Source organism: Lemur catta, chromosome 8 (assembly GCF_020740605.2).
Source record: "Lemur catta isolate mLemCat1 chromosome 8, mLemCat1.pri, whole genome shotgun sequence".
NCBI lineage: Eukaryota > Metazoa > Chordata > Mammalia > Primates > Lemuridae > Lemur > Lemur catta.
In genome coordinates, this window is record NC_059135.1 from 24,056,150 (window position 1) to 24,075,317 (window position 19,168).

At 37.2% G+C, this 19,168-nt stretch overlaps 1 protein-coding gene across 2 annotated transcripts in view; it reads right to left on the bottom strand.

Moving 5' to 3' along the window:
- UNC80 (unc-80 homolog, NALCN channel complex subunit) overlaps positions 1-19,168 on the bottom strand; it is a 188,401-nt gene that overhangs the window by 48,842 nt on the left and 120,391 nt on the right. For both annotated transcript variants that reach the window (XM_045559184.1, XM_045559183.1), the window contains 10 exons: positions 18,260-18,446; positions 17,518-17,649; positions 12,548-12,691; positions 10,822-10,922; positions 9,349-9,435; positions 6,174-6,357; positions 4,539-4,633; positions 3,044-3,133; positions 2,225-2,326; positions 184-364 (listed from right to left, as the gene is read on the bottom strand). In XM_045559184.1, the coding sequence (XP_045415140.1) occupies positions 184-364; positions 2,225-2,326; positions 3,044-3,133; positions 4,539-4,633; positions 6,174-6,357; positions 9,349-9,435; positions 10,822-10,922; positions 12,548-12,691; positions 17,518-17,649; positions 18,260-18,446 (1,303 nt within the window). The remainder of the gene's footprint in view (positions 1-183; positions 365-2,224; positions 2,327-3,043; positions 3,134-4,538; positions 4,634-6,173; positions 6,358-9,348; positions 9,436-10,821; positions 10,923-12,547; positions 12,692-17,517; positions 17,650-18,259; positions 18,447-19,168) is intronic.

Genomic DNA, 19,168 nt, shown 5'->3' on the forward strand with positions numbered 1-19,168 from the left:
TGGAAGGGGGTCCAGCAATCTGTGTTTTAACAAGTCCTCCAGGCAATTCTAATGCACAGTCAAGTTTGAGAACCACTGGCTTCCAGAACTGTTTGCTGACTAAGATGCTCTCCAGTTGAGAACAAAACAAGGGTGATGTTAGCAAAAGCCCAAGAGGGAAAATGCTTCTCTCTCGCTTGATACCTTGAGGATCCCTGAAGAGTGAAAACTCAGCGTCGATAGCACTTCGAGGGAAGGAGGGCAGTCGCAGGAGGTCCTCCTGAAGCATGGAGACGTGGGACTGTTTGTGGGCAGTGGGGATCTTCTGGGTTAGGGAGATGAGAAACAACACCCGCCCTACTTCCTCCAGTTTCCGGGTGAACACCTAGCAGGAAAAAAATCAGGAACAGATAAAAACAGAATTAGAAACCCCAAAATTATACAGTGAAGAAATAGAAGTAAAATCTGTAATGACAAACCAGGCTTATAAAAGGGGGAAAAGTGAAATGAGGGAGAATGTTTTTTTTTTCCATTACCACATAGAACAAGCAAACAATACTAAATTGACTGTCACTTCCTGCTTCTGCCTCCTCTGCAGAAGGAAGTATTCCTTACGCAGTTTGTAGGCTGGGGGAGCACAAGGCAGGCATTGTCAAGAGTAGCTCACTGTTAAACAGAGCCCATTTGTTTGGATGCGATAATATGGAAGACCTTCTCTAACAGGAAGCCAGTCAGTTCCAATTGCTTCTACCATTTCTACTGATGCCTTAAGCTGTTTCCTGGCAGTTCTGGGTTTATTTCTTTAAAAAAAAAAAAAAAGACTGAAATGGGATCCAGGAAAAGTCCTATCTTGGGACAAAAGCTGACGGGCCCTAGATTGGTGCCCCTTTAGTCCTGAGTTTAGACGGCATACACCTGGGGCTTTGGGTCCCTTCTATTAGTTCCCCTTTTCGTGATGATCAATGGGAAGAGGGATATGATTAGGATGTTCATATGCTGTGAGCAGCTGACGAGGAAATTTCCCAGCCAGACCCAGAGACCTCCATATTATCATCTCCCTGAGGAACTCAGAAGGAAGACTTGGAGTGTACATACAGCAAGAGCCCAATTTTAGGGGATTCTTTTAAAACATGTTCTTAAACATGCTAAATACACACAGACACACACACACACACACACACACACACACACATTAGTGAAGTGCCATTACTGATTATGGTTTTAATTATCTTGCTGCCAAAATCAGAGGCTGGAATAATTTGGGGGGAACCGTTTTAGAAATTGTTTATATTTAAAATTTCACAGTTTTGCCCAATATCTCACACCTTGCAACACATTCAGTATTTTCTTTCTTTTAAATAAAATTTAGGTAGTTATAGGTAGCTATATTTTTAACTACTTAAGTGGTCTAATTCTATGCCATTTTCATTCATTACATGAAGATATTTTTAGATAGTTTGATGCCAAATTATTATCCTTGATATGTGCAGAAAGAGTGAAATGATCAAGTGTCCTGAAATTCTTGATTAGAAATTTTATTTAAAAATGAGCATAATACATAGACAATATTAAAATTGTAACACTTTTAGAACTATATACTAAAGCTATATTTTGCATGTAGAATAGTGACTTTTCTTAAGCTCAAAATCTGATTTGAGAGTAGATATGTGAACATTTTTCTGCTCTTCAACCTTAAACCTTAATACAACTGCTTGATTATGTCTCTTCCTGTTTTAAGAGAAGTTAATAACATGCCCAAGGTCAGATTCCTGGTCAGAGGCAGAGCTGGGATGAAATCCAAATCTTTGGACCTTAGTTTAATGTTTTTTTTCAGGCATACTACATTGACCCTTTTTTCTCTTTTTCCAGCTAGTGTAAACCTCTGGGAAACCATTTAATAGCTACATTATGTGTTCTTCCAATCTCTTTTTTACAAAAAAGTAAAATGAAAATCCATACTTAGAAACTGGTAGGTAAATAAATTATAAGATTTATATTGTTTATATCCAATAATTCATCATAGTACCACTCCAAGTGAACGTTTCTTAATACCTTTTACACTATGATCCAATTTATAAAACTTAACACACTATTTTGGGGAGCAATCCATTGAGCAAGGGCCATCAACTCTCTCCAGAGAGGGTCATAATGGAATCACAGAATCTCAGGGTTGGCAACATATTTATGGATGCTCTCTCCCCACAACATGACAGAAGCACAGAGTAAAACTGAAGTGGTCAGACACCTGTTTCTGAATGAGCTCCTGTCCCTTCTCTGGATGCATATGTACAAGGTTCAGCTGTGGAGATACTGACCTCCGGAAAGGATAAATATCTCGAACATAGGTCTGTGTTGGATTACACAAAGAGAAAAAAAAAGTTCAAAGGGTTAAACATTTATTCTCATTGCCTCTTTACCCAAAGGTTGGATAAACAAAACAGCTCATGAATTTGCTAATGGTTTTGACTCTTACTACTTTTATGTTTTCCAATTCTACAAAAACCCAGAGAAGGTAAACCCCCTCCTTAGGAAAGCTTAACCTCTGAGGCTTAGGTCCCTAAGTGCCTACGTGCTATGCCAGGAGCAAAGGAGCCAAAGGCAATTTACTAAATAACATCTGGAAGATCACTGTGAAGTGATGTCAGTGGTTGTCCTTAAGTGCCCTTTTGTCCATTAGATCAGGTCCCCATAGTCATGTTTAATATGGTAGAAAAGAGAACCAGAACAGCATCAAAATTCCAAATAGATACACATAGTTATTATATGGGCCACTTCATTTTTCACTTAGATGTAATAATGATGTCAGGCAAAGTGCCTTACCTAGCTTATCTCCTTCAGCTATTACAACTACCCTAGTGTAGATACTATTATCATTACCTTCATTTTATAGACAAGAAAACTGAAGAGTAACCAGGTAAAGTAGCTAGTCCAAAGCCACATAGATAGTAAGGTGGTGTGACCCAAGTGGCTATACAGTCAACCTCTAAACAATGATGCCTCTCAGGAAAGGCAAGATGAGCCTTTGACACAACTCAAATTCAATGTCATTACCGTATGGTCTCACCTTATTGTAGTGGATGAGGTTCCATCGTTTATCCATGAGAAAATAATGTGTTGATTGGGATTCTGGGATATTAAAAAACTCCAAACACTCCTAGAACAATAACAACACATTTTAATAAATATTTATCAATAAAATATAATGTACTAGGTAGTAAGATGACTAATACAAATATTAAGATAACTTCTCATAAGGATTTTATACATATTAATATCTTGTATATGTATACATATATGAAAATATAAACACACACAGTTATCCAAAGAATGATATAATAAAGACCAAAAATGTAATATAAACTGTCTGCTCTCATAGTGCTCCCAGATGTACGACTGTAATTCAGACTGAGTGATGGTCTATGGAGGCACAGTGGCACTACTGGTTTCCATTTCAGGAAGAAATCGTGTTTAGTAAAACATTAAGCATAACACAAACTACAATGCATTGAGTACTTATTATATACTATACACTAGGTTCAGCGCTTTCCACATGGATAATCTGTATAACCCGAACTAGTATCTCAGTACTGTTGCAAAAGACACTGAGACTTGAGAGGTCCTATCATTTGATTTAGGTCACACTGGTTATGGTGGAGCCAGAACTTGAACCCATTCTGTCTGCTTTCACGCTATGCTACCATTCAGCAGGGTGATAAAAATGGAGTGGTTGTTGCAATTTGCTTCACTGGGCCTTAGAAATTCTCTGGAGAAGTCGGGGTGAAGCCTAAAGAAGGGATGATGACCCCTTCTACTGAAATAAAACGCACAAGTTTGGCAAAGCTGACTTTTTCAGAGGTCTTTGCTCACATCTGCGCCCAGAGCTGTGTTCCAGGAAATTACATTACGAAGAGTTTAGACTCCAGGCAAATTGGGAATCATTGTACTGGTTTACTTATTAGTTTACCTTAAAAAGCTTACAGAAGCATCTAGCTATGGATTACATTTCCTTTGAGGGGAATCATTACCATAACCATTAGAAAATGTTTTTTTTGACTCACCTGATCTATCCTAAGGAATATAGTTCTGCTTCTCAAATTATTTCTGCCATTGGCAAGTCAAGACTACATCATCAACTAAATGCCACAGTAGGGGTCTCTGGCATGGATTGTCAGCTGACAGCTAGCGTTTGCCCCAGCACTGTCGGTGAGCACACCCAGGGCACCTCCAGAACCACAAGTGATGCCAGGAATTCCTCCTGAGCAGGAATTCGCAGCATTCCAAGGGGAGTTAGCAATAACACCAGAGGGCCAAGCTGCTGCTATAGCTGAGACAGAACCTGCCTGATTTTGCCTACTTCAATGTAGGGCTAAAATGTCAGTGAAAGTGAAGAAAATTATGCAAGGAAATAGCATAAGTACATAAGAGTGGAGCAGATTCTAGAAGAGTAAAGAAATGCATACATCCATTTGGAGACAGAAAAATGCCATTTTATTCTAAATGGCATGTTTCAATTTAGGCATTGTGCATAAAAAATCATTTCTGTCAAAAGTCATTCCTACCTTCAGCAGGGCTTCAAATTGAGTGTCTTCATGGACTGGCAACTGAGTTGGGATATCACACTCATTCTGTCCATGAACTACCAAGGTTTTAGTACCTACAGAAGGTAAAAATCATAATAAACTGACTTCTACTACAGGAAAGTTTGTCTTTAAAGCATACAACATTTTGAATGAGCTGTTTTTACTGTTATTAAGTGCTCAGTGTGAGATGTGTATTATACCAATTGCACTCCTTTATTTATAGTTAAATATATATTTTACAGGTGTTCACTTATCAAATAATGATAGGTACCAGTTATGGACTTCCCAATACTTTTACCTGCTTTTTACATGCATAATTGTATTTAAATCTCACAGCAACCCCATGATAGGAGTATTATTGTTTTCATCTTACAAATAAGGAAACAGAGTAATTGAATAATGTATTAAAAAACACGTATTTATTTAGTGGAAGAGTCAGAATTTAAACCTCAAGCATTGCAATAAGTAATACATTCCTATATTTTAAACGAGATGACCAAGCAATAATGGTCAAGAAAATATAAACAGAGATAATTAGCAAAACCAAAACAAGTACCTGAAATGTAATTTAAATTTACATTTTCTGTATTCTCCTTGGCTGGTTGAGACAGTTTTCATTCACTAATTACAAATCTTTGTGAATATCGTGATAAACCTTGATTTTTAATGAGTTGTCTTTAAGTATATGAGTGACAATACGGGTTTCTTTGCTGTAATAAAAACTGATCATTTTTTGGGATAATCTACAGAACATAAAAATATATAAAACTATCATTTATCGAATGCTTACCATCAGGCAGGTATGGCAGCAAGTGTTTTATATACCTGAACTCATTTATTCCTCACGACTGTGAAGTATGAATTATATCCCTCTCCTACACTTGCGGAAAGAAAGCTGTGAAAAATGATGTACTTTTCACGGCTAATGCTAGGCATAGGGCTAATAAATGGCAGTGCTATGATTTTAGCTCAGGCTTCTTTACTGCCAGAGCCTGTGTTCTCATCTCTATGTCATTTTCTCTTTCTCCTTATTTCATTACACGTACCATCTCATATTTTCTTAGTCACTGCACAAGGATAAAGGCTTGTCAAAATCTTTGTCTTAAGGCAAAACAGGCTCTCTGAAGTGAAAAGGAACTATATCTAGAGTTTACATCACACTTCACGTTCTTTTGTAATTCTCCTTCTTCCTGCCTTTCCCTTCTCCAATTTTTCATAAAGCTGTCTCTCATTGAGTTTACAAAGGACTGGGTCCATGCCATGCAAACAATATTATTCTCTTTGCAGTGCCAAAAATTCACTCAAAAAGGCTTTCTGTTCAGCTGGCCCTCTGCGATAGACTTAAATAAATCTTCAGCCTTGGCATCCCATCAAGGACCGATTCACACGGATCTCTGTTCTGATGTCTCCCTTTTCATCTGGCAACTGCTGACTTTTTAAAGGGTCTATTGTCTTTCTTCTGATTGTATGAAACAAAAACTCTTTGAAGCACTCAGTACTAGAGGTTAGAACTCTGAAAATTGTCTCATGAATGAAGGAGCCTCTTGGTCTTTCAAAGGGCTATTTATAACATTAAAACCATTTTTATGTCAGCCCAAAGCAGTAGTGGATTACCTGGCATTGACGCGGTCACCAGGAGCTTTACCTCGCATTGCTCCTTCTTCATCGTCTGCTTGAGATCCTTGAAGAAGAGGCCTTCCACGTAGCCCACCACCTCCCACAAGAATGTCAGAGTGGCTGAAATGGCATCCATCCCCCATTCGCAGGGGGTCCGCACAAAGTACATGATTAGTCCCACCTAAAAGTCAGGATAAGAAGAGTTCACAAAGCCACAATAATCCTGGGCTCACATTCTCATTTCCTTGGCTTTTCTTTTTTAAAATTAAATGTTCTGTGCCTTATTCTCTGTTCAAATGCTTCCCTAACACGCTTCGTGGCAGTCACCAGGAGATGGCGCAACTGGAAAACGGACCACACAGGCTCCTCTACCTTTTCAAGTATCACTAAAATGGCTAATTCTTAAAAAGAAAGATCTTTTTTTTTTTTTTTTTTTTCAGGCATCATGTCACTTGAAAGCTCAGGTACTCAGGACATACAGAATTAATCTGTACATGAAGTTCACCCAAATGCTATTTGCAGCTTGGATTCTGTCTAATAGTCTTGAACCTAAGAGTGCTTGGCTAGGTTGGTGAACTTCAAAATTTTTGTTTGCGTTTTAGAAGAAACATAATTTAGAAAACCTGTGTGCCCTTTTGCGCATTTTAAGGATGACATTTCAAATGTCTCATCATAAGTTTATTTTTTGTCAATAGGAGGCAGAATACATTAAACATTCCATATGTCGGAACAAGATGAGAACTGACTGTAACTGGAATGTTTGACAAAATAAGTTTTAACTACCTTATTCAGTAACGCACAATACTTTCAGAAAGAAATAATGTAAAGGTCCTCTCCCCCGACCCCGGTGGATTTTAGCCATTGTTTCTTTAAAAATTTGGTAGTCCTGGGAAACTTCCCAGTTATATTGAAAGAATCAGTGTTATTGTCCAATCTGCTTTGGTGATTCTAAACACTGAACACCCTAATGGCCAAGCCTTACTCCTAACAGAAATGTATAAAGCATTGGAACTGGTGGGAAGTCCTATGGGTTTAAAGTGCCTTGATCAATCAGAAAGGAGGATTCCTTAAAACTAACACAAAAGTTCAGATTCTTTCTCTGTCCCCCATGCCCGTCAGTGCAGCCTGGTCATCTCTCTGGGATGGTGGGGTGGGTTTTCCTCACGTGCAGTAGAAAAACGGTGCTAGAGATGGCAGCCTGCTCAACTAGTGTTAGTGCATGTTTGTAAGTTAAGTATTTTGAGATTTATCCTTTTAAAACTATCTGGGCAGCAACCCCCTTTAAAACATCTTTTCTGTTGCAGGGCTAAAGGATGGAGGAGAACAATGGTACGGTTAACATTTGCCTTATGCAGTGACCTGGGGAACAGGCAGGTACACGGGCAGACAAGGGTAACACCTAAGGGGGTCTCACCTCCTGTTCCTGTTCGGGACTCTGATGGGAGCTCACCTTAGAGTATTTCCATACGAACCCAGATGCAATGTAAACTTGGCAGGGCATCCAAGTTTACTTAACTCATTAACTGCCATGTGAGTTGTATTTAACTCACACTAATTTTGAGCCTGGGGCCACGTGAAGCATACGTTATTCACATGTCTATTCACCTTGGGAGCCTCGAGAACTATTTTTTTGAAGTTGCATATAACTCATGCACAGAAAACAATAAAAAATAACAAATTTTTCATTAAATTAGAAAGGATCATTTTGTTTTTGAAGTTCTTATTCTATTTGCATCATAAAACACTGTAGCCCCAAGGAAAAAATTTTTTTCTAGTGTGTTAGTCAATGAGTTAAACTGAGGGAGGCCCTGACATTTGGTTTTGCTAATCCACCTTTGGTTTTTGGGTGGTGTAGACAGGATTCAGAAGTGGAACGCTTGGCTGGAGAACTTTCCAGATGGAATTGCCATAGGCTTGTGTCACTGAGGGGGAGGCTCTAGACAGGGGACTTCCTACGCTACAGACACCTGGAGCTCATGGCCAGAACTCAGGGGGGTCTAAAGCACCAGCAGACGCTGAGGTGAGGCTGAGTCTCCCAGCAGACATTGCCAGGAGCAGACAGGCCTTGAGTTTCAGCAGCCGTGGGCTTTGGCTCTTGCCAGCCAGGCCAGCCAGCAACCAGCTAGACTAACAACATTTTCTCACAAATTGGGAAGCTGGAGAAAATGCAAGGGATGAGACATAGAACAAATTTGTTTTTTTCTCCCCATTCCACAAAGCTCTAGAGACAAAAGCAGTAGGAAGGGAGGAGAATTCCTCGAGACTAAACATTTTTATCCAAGAGAGACTGAACACTACCTAAAAGTGCTGTTTATATTTTTATATCAGTCTCAGCTTAAATCTGGACTGGACACATTTATATATTTTCCCCTTGCCAACCAGCATGCAGGGACTCGGGAGGAAGATGACCAAATTAGTCATAGACAAGAAGAAGGAATTGCAACTTTTCTCTGCACATGGGAGTTGCGGTGTGAGTTAAATTTATCACCCTGCTAGGGATACATAATGCATATGGATAACTACTTCCCTGACAGTAGTAAAGGAGAGAGAAGGAGTTTTCCCAACACAGACATTTAATTTAGCTATTTGTCTGCCTGGATTAAAGGGCAATTTCAAAGAGTGGTCATCAGGCCCCAGTTCCCAAACTGCATATTCATTTGCGGTGTAAGGAAGAGAATGTGAAGAAACTGGTAAATCTTGGAAGGTTCAGGGAGAAGCTGTCAGGGTGGTTTCAAGAATAGTAGCTGTGGAAAAATACACTCACAAATACTTCCCATTTAGGGCAACACTTACCTCTGTGTGTGTGTGTGTGTGTGTGTGTGTGTGTGTGTGTGTTTAAACATTGAGTTAGAAAAAGTGAAATAATGTCTAAAAATGACACAAGTTTTCTCTACAGAAAACCAAAATTAAGAACCAACATAAGGAAGGTGTACGTTGCTAAAGGAAGATGGAGGGGAAACTGTTATTTATCGAGTGCCTTCCAGAAGCCAAAGATTGTGGCAGAGACAGGGACTTCCCTATACTAAAAGTGCTGAATTTGACTATGATTCACCTTTAATCACATAATTAACGGAAACTTATTGAAAAAAAAAATCCCCAAAGAACTTTTTCTCATGTTACTGCTTTCTTCTTGGAAATGAACATTTATAACATACTCTCTGCTGAAACTCACCAAGTAGTTGAATAGGATATGAGAAGTCTGAGCCGGAAAGTCTCCGATATTCAAGAGAAGTTTGCGAAGCATGTACATTAACTCATCCTGAAAGACGAGCAGAATTTTGATGTTTCATTCAGTTGCCATGTTGTAGGAAATAAAATTCTTGAAAAGCTGGGTGGGGGGTCTATTTTTCTTACTTTTGCAACATGTTGATTTTAATTGTGTTCAACATTCTAATATAGTCCATGTGATACTTGTCAAATTATGTTTAAACTTGTCTGAAATACTTTTCTCCTAGGAGCTTAACATGTAGAAAAAAATCACTGAGCAGTAGCCAGAAAACTATCTTTTTTTTTTGTTTTTTTCTAATTAACAACATGCGTATAGGTCATAGGCAAATCACAGGAAAGCTATCTATGTAGTTAAATCTATCTGCCATGGCAGCCAGGTGTGATGGGAATGTGAGGACCTATGTTGAAAACCATTAAATAAACCAGGTTTTTTGAACTTCATAATTCTGCTTCCTAGGTTTCAAGTCAGAGATAAAGAGAGATCATAACAAGACAAATTGAGATGTCTGTAATTAACCTTACCTTGCCTTTCAGAAACTAAATGTAACCTTCCAGTAAATATGACTATAACACAGATATGAATAAATCATTTCTTTCATTATTTCTTTTAATTTAAAAAAAAATTTTTTTTTGTTTCAGTTTTATTTTTTAACAAATAATTTTAGATCATCAGTGTATTTTGCCAGAAAAATACTTTTATTTGGCATAGTCTTCTTACAGGATGATCTGGCAAATTAGATTTTTGAGTTTTAATAAAGAATTTTAACATAATCTATAATCCTATCTACATCACAGACTGCCAAGCAATGAGAATATTCAATAAACATATTCAATAGTAAGGACATGAGACTGAATTTAATCTTTGTTTAAAAGACGGAGAATCTCCAACCCATAAATGTAAAGAAAATAAATAAATAAATAAAAGATTGAGAATCTTGCAGTATCTTAGGATCATTACTAGCAGTGTGCCATAGACATTACACAAACATCAGTTAATGGAGAAATTCAAAAGAAAACAGCAAAGTTTAATATTGCTCATCATTAAAAAGTACTTATTGGCTATGTGTTAAGGCAGCGGTCCCCAACCTTTTTAGTACCAGGGACCAGTTTCACGGAAGACAATTTTTCCACGGATGGGGGTTGGGGGCTGAGGTGGAGCTCAGGAGGTGATGCGAGTGATGGGGAGCAGCTGTAAATTCAGTTGAAGCTTCCCTTGCTCACTCACCGCTCACCTTCTGCTCTGTGGCCCAGTTCCCAGCAGGCCACGGACTGGTACTTGTCCATGGCCCAGGGGTTGGGGACCACAGAGTGAGGGGACATTGATGTTGCATGCACAGCACTATAGACTTTTTTCCTCCTTTTAACAGCATTCACACTTGTAGCTACATAGCTACACTAAAAAGGAAGAGGAATTTACTTGTCTATTGCTGATAGTCAGTTTTTCCAGGAAATGTCGAAGAACTGTTGATGGATCTTCAATTAGACAATTCCATAAGACTTGTTGGGCCACAGCACTCACTTTAGAAGAGAAAGAAAATTGAACAGTTGTCTTAAATGAAAATAAAGCTATGAGATAAAAGATTCAACAATGTGCTAAGCTTTCGTCTCTTTGCCTTAAACAGGTTCTGTGAACTCTTTTTCTATTGAAAGGTGGATATTTGTTCTCTTTGTTGTTATCTCTGAACATTTTCACATGTAAAGAAAAAGTAACAAAAAATCTAGGATTGTCTTCAGGTCTTAGCATGCTTTTGCAAAGAGTACTTTTGTGGATATATGTGGTTGTCTTTGTTGTAGAAATTACTCTAATATTAGCAGTGGTAAGTATGTATTACATTAAAGTCATATTTTATTGCTTATTTTATGGAGAAATTCCTAAAGAAATTTGGTTTTTGAAAACATGTTTTAGTTTAGAATGTGTATGAATTAGAGATGATTTTTTACTGTCCACACAAATGCTTTAAACAGTGTCTCTTTCAGCGAGATAAAGTAGTTGAGCCAGTAATAATTAGGTTCTTACTTCTAATGAGGAAGTCTTAGGAACAAATAATTAATCCTAATGAGAAATGTAGTGCTACTTCTTTAGGAAAGGTGGTCAGGCTAATTGCCTAGAAGTGGCAAGGCTAGGAAAGCAGGTAGGTTAAAAGTAGTGGTGGCAAACATTGGATGATCTTCAGTCTGAGCAGTCTTTCCAAATTCCATTAATTCTACAAATTAGGAATATAGAATTTAGCATGAATTTATTATTCAGCCTACATTTTGAATAAATCCTATCAATTTTTGCTTCAGAAGTTATTCAAATAAAACTAAGAGCTATATAAACAGTATTAATAAGAAGTACACACACACACACACACACACACACAGAGCTTTAGCTTTCATGTGTTTCTGTAAATAGTTAAAATAGGTGTGGGTTTTCCTTAGGTTGAAATTGGTTGCAAAAATATCTTTACACATGAAATAAGCCAGGCACAGAAAGATAAATACTGCATGTTTTCACTCATCGGTAGAAATTAAATAAGTTGGTCTCACAGAAGTGGAGAGCAGAATAGTGTTTCTATTTTGTAGCTGAACTGTAAGATTTTATTGTTGCTTTAAACAACAGTGTTGTTTAATATCCTTTGCCCATTTTTCTATTGAGGTTTTAAAAAGCCATTATTGAGTTATAAGAGCTTTTTTATGTAACATTAAGAATATTAAGCTTTTCTCGGCCACACATGTAACTCATCTTTACACCTAGTTTATAATTTCATTTTGCAATTATTCTCTTCAGGCAGGTAGGATCTCTGGAAAGGTAATTAAATGGAAAATATAGCATTAGTGGCAGCAAGCTAATAGCTAAGATTTTTTTGGTGCCCAAAGTCACTGTTTGATTTCTATGTGGCTTAATAAGTGTTGTTCTGTTCCATGGTCATGAGAAATTCTCCTGGACCCAAATATCTATTTTAAATGCATTATTTTGGTCAGAAAGGTAGTAGGTGGAGAAAGTGATAGTGTTAGTACATTATCTTACAAACCTGTAACTATAATATGTGCATAAAATATATCAACACGTGTTTGGTAGGCAATGTGTTCAAAAGCAACCTGCTGTCCTCTATCAAATGAACAGCTTAAGAATGTCACTGACAGTGTGGTCAAAACTGTACCTGCTACTCCGTCTTCCCGCACCTCACCATCCTCCATCAGATGGACAATGGGAAGTACCGCTGCACAGATGCATGCTGGGAACACTGCTTGTGGGGGCTGAGGCACATGGTGGTTTGGTGTGTGTTCGGTGGTGTGTTCTTCGTCTGAAGGGGAGACAAAATCAGGGTGCTTTTCTTAGTAATGTAATTCTAATGCCACACATTTCTCTGTTCCAGGCCTACCTATTTGACAGTAAAATCCTAGCAACAATAAGAATATGCCAGAACTTTTTTTAAAAAGGTGCCTCTCCATGTTAAAATAAACAACGAAACCAACCCACCGTCTAAGTATTGTCATTCTGTTTATTTTGTAGAGAAAGAGAAGCCCTGACAATCTGGGAGAGGTAGATCAGCTCACATTATTAAATGAGTGAAGATAAATTCTAAGTGGAGACTAAGACATTTTTCATAGATGCAATTGGTTGTGTGCATGGGAGTGTGTGAAAGATCGTAAGCACTAACATGGGGTAGCAGAAAATACACATGCATATATTTAGGGTAAGAACAACACATTAATGTTCTCATCTTCATCAATAAATATAATTAAGAATACATTAATAGGAAATATAATTCCATATGGGAATAAATGAAAGCCTTTAGGTTTAGCACGCAAGGAAGGTAGGAAAGGAATTTAACAGCTTAATACGAAAATGTATGCGTCATTTTTCTAAAGCACTAATGAACTGTGAGCCTTTGAGTCTCATACTGAAATTTATGTGGCTACTTGGGATTTTAGAGGGCCTATGAAGAGGGTAAAGGACTTAGTTATTTTTAATCATGTCTTCATACTAGATGCATGTGGAGATCTTTAAAAAATATATAGATACAGTGGCAGAAACACTTATGGAATAGTGGAGTAAAGATCCCTGAAATCTTCTTCCATAAAAATAATGAGAACACTGGCAAATATAGTCAAAATAAAGTTTTTCAGAACTTTTGAAATTAACCAAAAGCTTGGAACAATCCAAGGAGCATTTTTTTAAAGGTATAAAATAAAAGGCAGAATTTTGGTAAGATGGGTAGTTTTTCTAGCATTTTAACTTGCCCTATTTACCTCCCTCTCTGTCTTGCTCCTTGGTAACCTTGAAAATTAACAGCCTCACAAGCATGGTATCTGTGAGAACCAGCAGCCTAAGAGCTACTGCAGCAGCAGAACAGGTTTGGTGTGCCCTAAAAACCTCATCACCAGAGAACTGTCACAACTTGACCTATCTAGCAGTTCCTTGGAAAAATCCCCATTCATTGGACTTGTTTTTATTTAACTTGACTCAAAGCTTACTTGGTACAAACAGCTCTATCCCCAGGGCATCTGCCAGAAAAATTAGCAACAAAAGTTGTTTAACATTGCAACTGTTAGGGGTGTTTATATCAGCTGGGGCAAGCAGAAGATTGACCAAAAAAACAAAAAACAACAACAACAACAAAAAAAAAAAAAAAAAAGGAGAAAAACACCTAAAAGGAAAATCTGGGGAACAAGATTTCTCTAAGTGACTTGTAAACCTCTGACGTATTCCTAGGTATCTAGATGGCTGCATGCATGGGCAGGGTGAGCAGCAAACACCTGAGAAGGTCCTAATATCTCACTTCTGGCTGATCTTGAGATCCTACACAAGCAGAAAGTAAGAAAATAAAGGCTGAAACAGAGTTTTTAAACTACCGGAAAATCAAAAGTGCGTCTCAACACATCCAAAGTGTCCCTCAGCAAAGGCTAGAAGACTTATTAGTTCAAGGCACTTGAGAAAATCTCTGTCTAATCTTTACCTGACCATTAATCTGAGTAGAGATTTCAGTGATCACACTCAACAAAGCATACCGATTTTACCATATTAGTTGAGGAAAATCATAAAACAAATAGCAAAACAACAACAACCAGCAACCAAAGAACCCTGAGGAGAAAGGGGACATCTGATTTGCAGAGTTGCTATACTATATAATTTAAATTGTCCATTTTTCAATAAAAAGTTTCAAGACAAGCAAGAAACCAAGAAAATATTACTCATATACTGAAATAAAAGCATTCAATAGAAGCTGTCCCTGAGGAAACTTAGATGTTGGACTTACTAGGCAAATATTTTAAATTAGCTATTATAAATCTTTTCTATTTTAATATAACATTATGAATGTTACATAAAACATAACTATTATACTATAAAGATATAAAGAAAACTATGTTTTTCATATGGCATATTTCATATTTTAAAATGGCAGACATAAATCCTACCATATCCACAATTGCAATAAATGTAAACGGACTAAATGCTCCAATCAAAGGCATAATTAGCAGAATGGATAAGAAACAAACAAATATGATTCAACTATAGGTTCTGTTAAGAGATATGATTTAGTTTCAAAGACAAAAATAAGATAAAAAGAAAAAGGTTGAAAAAAGATATGCCATGTGGACAGGAGCCAAAAGAGAGCTGGAGTAGTTATGTTAATATCAAAGTATACTTTAAGAGAAAAATTTTTTACTAGAAGCAAAGAAGGATATGTTATAATATTAAACTAGTCAATCTATCAGGAAGATGGAACAATTATAAAAATATCTGCGCCTAACAAAAGACCCCTAAAACATATGAAGCTAGAACTGATAGAATTAGAGGGAGAAATAAATAATGCAATAATAATCACTGGATACTTTACTACCTGACTTTTAATACTGGCTGGAATGACTAGACAAAAGTCAGCAAAGAAATAGAAGACTTGAACAACATTATAAATCACCTAGACCTAAGAGACACCTGAAACATTCTCTAGCAAAATGTAAGCAATAAAACAAGCCTCAATAAACTTAAAAGGATTAAATCATAAAATGTATGTTCTATAACCATAGTGACATGAAATTAAATATCAAAAACTGAAGGCAATTTGGGAAATTTATAAATATATGGAAATTAACAACTCACTCCTAAATAATCAATAGGTCAAATAATAAATCCCACAGGAGAAATTAGAAGATAGTTTGAGATGTATGAATATGTAAATAATTCTTATAATTCAACAATTAAAAGACATATTACCCAATTAAAAATGGGCAAAAGATTTGAATGGACACTTTACAAAGAAGGTATACAAATGGCCAATAAGCCTATGAAAAGATGCTCCATATCATTTGTCATTAGGGAAATGTAAATCAAAATCACAATGAGATACTACTTTATACCCATAGGAATGGCTAAAATTAAGACAAAAACAAACAATAACAAGTGTTGGCAAGAATGTTAAGCAGGCCGGGCATGGTGGCTCACGCCTGTAATCCCAGCACTCTGGGAGGCCGAGGCGGGAGGATCGCTCAAGGTTAGGAGTTTGAGACCAGCCTGAGCAAGAACGAGACCCCATCTCTACTAAAAAATAGAAAGAAATTAATCGGACAACTAAAAATATATAGAAAAAATTAGCAGGGTATGGTGGCGTAGCCTGTTGTCCCAGCTACTTGGGAGGCTGAGGCAGTAGGATTGCTTGAGCCCAGGAGTCTGAGGTTGCTGTGAGCTAGGCTGACGCTATAGCACTCTAGCCTGGGCAACATAGTGAAACTCTGTCTGGAAAAAAAAAAAAAAAAGGAAAAGAATGTTAAGCAATCAAAGCCCTCATACTTTTTGGTAAACTGTGAAATGGTACAGCCACTTTGGAAAACAGTTTGACAGTTTCCCCCCCAAAAAACTTGTACATGTCTGTTTATAGTAGCATAATTCATAATAGCCAAAAATTGGAAACAACACAAATGTCCATTAACTGATGAATTGATAAACAAAATATAGTACATTTATACAATGGAATATTATTTGGCAATAAATAGGAATGAAACAGTGATACATGCTACATCATGTATGAACCCTGAAACAATTATAATAAATGAAAAAAATCCAGCCACAAAAGGCCACATTTTGTATGATTCCATTTATAAGAATTTTGCTAAATAGGCAAATCTACAGAAACATAAAGTAGATTAGTTCTTGCCAGGGGTTGGGGGAAGTGGTGGATAAGGAATGACTGCCAATAAATATGGGGTTTCTTTTTGGGATGATAAAAATATTCTAAAATTAGATAATGGTGATGTTTGCACATTCTACAAATACACTAAGAACTACTGTATTGTATACTCCAAAGGGGCAAATTTTATGGTATGTGAATTATGTCTCAATAAAGTTGTTATAAAATGTAGATGTGCCTTGGGCCCCATCCTCATAAATTGTGATTAATTAGCATCAGTCATTTTTTAAAGTTCTCTAGGGTTGTACAGCGAAAGGTGGAGAACTACTGGCCTCTTTGCTCAATTTCTGTATATCTTTTTAATGACTTTATAAATCAGTGATGAAGTTTGCATAATCACGAAGCAGTGAGTCTCAGACAGTTGTTTATCGTTAGAGAAACATATTTTACAAATTTTTGGAACAGAAGGGCATCACATTCTATCCCCAGCCCTCCACCCCGAGAGTCACACATCATTACGAAAATAGCATAAGCTTTAGTCTTCTTTTGACTGTTAGGTTGTCTTAAAACAGCATCCTAAAGCATCCTATGGCCATGCACTGAATTTCATGAGGAGGTTTTAAAAATACTAACTCATGGGTCCCTCCCTAAGAGACATTGATCTTTGTCTGGGGTGTGGCCCAGATCTTTTATTTTTTTAAAACTTCCAAGTTGACTGTAATGTGTAGCCAGGATAGAAAACCATTAACTGAACCCTCAGCAATATGATTACATGTAATATAATTAAAATAGAGCCAACTCAAAAATGACAATTGCTAGGTTAAATCAACACAAATTTTTTTTAGGATGCCACTTAATCTAATTTTTTTATAATTTCAAGTCATGAAACAAGTTATTTAATGAAGACAGTGTAAATGAAGTGAGATAATGATATTAACTGGAAAATGTTTCAAAACATGTAAGTCATAAGTAGTAGAGAAAAGATTTGCGAGAAGACACACCTTCAGCACTGACGGCTGATCGCACAGACCAGACTGACCCTCGGCGGAAGGAGTAATTCCTGTGGGACGTGCTGGAGGTGCAGGACGGACTCACAGACAGTCGGCGGGAAGCCAGATTGGTGACTTCTTCTACTGGCAAACAAAATGGGAAATGTGAACTTTGGTTTTATGACAAAAAAGTTATCGTCATCACAACTATGGTTGTTCTTACATCACAAGTGTATATATACTGGATACTGCTCTCAGACCATAAGGCTTAAGTAATTTAGAATGTACTTAGGAAAGGGGGGTGGGGAACTCTACAGAAAGAGAGAAAGAAAATCCCTCCCAATTTTTCCACAAAAGCAGGGCGGAGAATCACTGAATTGCGAATGGTTCATAAATCATTTTTTGATACCAACCGACAAACTGTACTTGTGATGGTTGAAAGTAGTCAATGAAAGGTTAGTTACATTTACTTTAATACACAGTCTGGATTCAGCTGTTCCCTGAATCACAAATACTGTTTGGTCCTTTATCAGACTGGCTCATTCAACACAGCTAATGCCCTCCTCTTAAAACAGGCCAACTCTAAACTTTAGAAAACAACAACTTTTCTCTTTCTTTGGATAGTGTCAAAAAGTGACAGAGAGATAGGAGGGGACATATCACCTCATGTCACATAAAACTGTCAATGTTTATTTCAAAGCAAGTTATGTCCCTGTGACTCAGCCCCTCGTGAAGTCCCGTGTGTGGAGGGCACCTTCTTCTTCCGGTTCTGAGTTGGGTGTGCAGGTGGGCTCGTAGCAAGCCTCCTGGGTGATGGGGATGGCGGTGATGAGGCTGGCTTCTCTACCAAGACGTTTCTTCTCTTCCTCCTGCTGCAAGTTCTTCAAGATGTGTTCTGCCCTCTGATGGGAGCGGGACACAGCACGGGCTGAAAAGGATTTCTGTGGAGACATGAAAGCAAATTTATTTAATAGCAATTCTTCTGTGAGGTCACAGGCATAAGGAGTGTTCCAATAAATAGCACAGATTTGGTAGTTTGTCCCCAGGAAATGTTAGGATATCCATAATCTAGTTTTAGAAAGATTTATTCATTTCTTTTTCTACCAAATTTCCAGGTTGTGTAGAGCTAAGTTACTTTTTCGCACTCAATCAGAATGATTCTTCAAAAATATCTATAATTTCTGGAAACACTCCTATATCACCTTTAGGATTTGGGGAAATACCAATGATTCACTCTTAAACATTAAGAGCAAATAACATTTTTTAATATTCTTTTTCTTTCCAAAATTTTTTGAACTGGTTTTAAAAGAAAGATTTCTATTTCATAAGGTTAATAAAAGTCAGAACCATGGGAAGAAGGAGGAAAGAGATATCTCTCATATGAACCAGTTAGTTACATGATTTATTTCATTGTTATAGCTCAAGTATCTGTCACACTGTAACTACTTAATGTTTATAGATAAAAAGTGGCACACTGTAAACACTTAACAATATTTGTAAAAACAAAGTTACCGAATGAAAATTATGAGCGCTGATAGTACTGCAAAGGTTGAATGTAAAATTTGCCCGTGTTTACCAGGAGCCAAGGCATAATGGAAAAATATTAAGAACAACCCACTCTTCTATAGGTGAAGGATAAGGAACAATAAAGAAGAGAAGATTC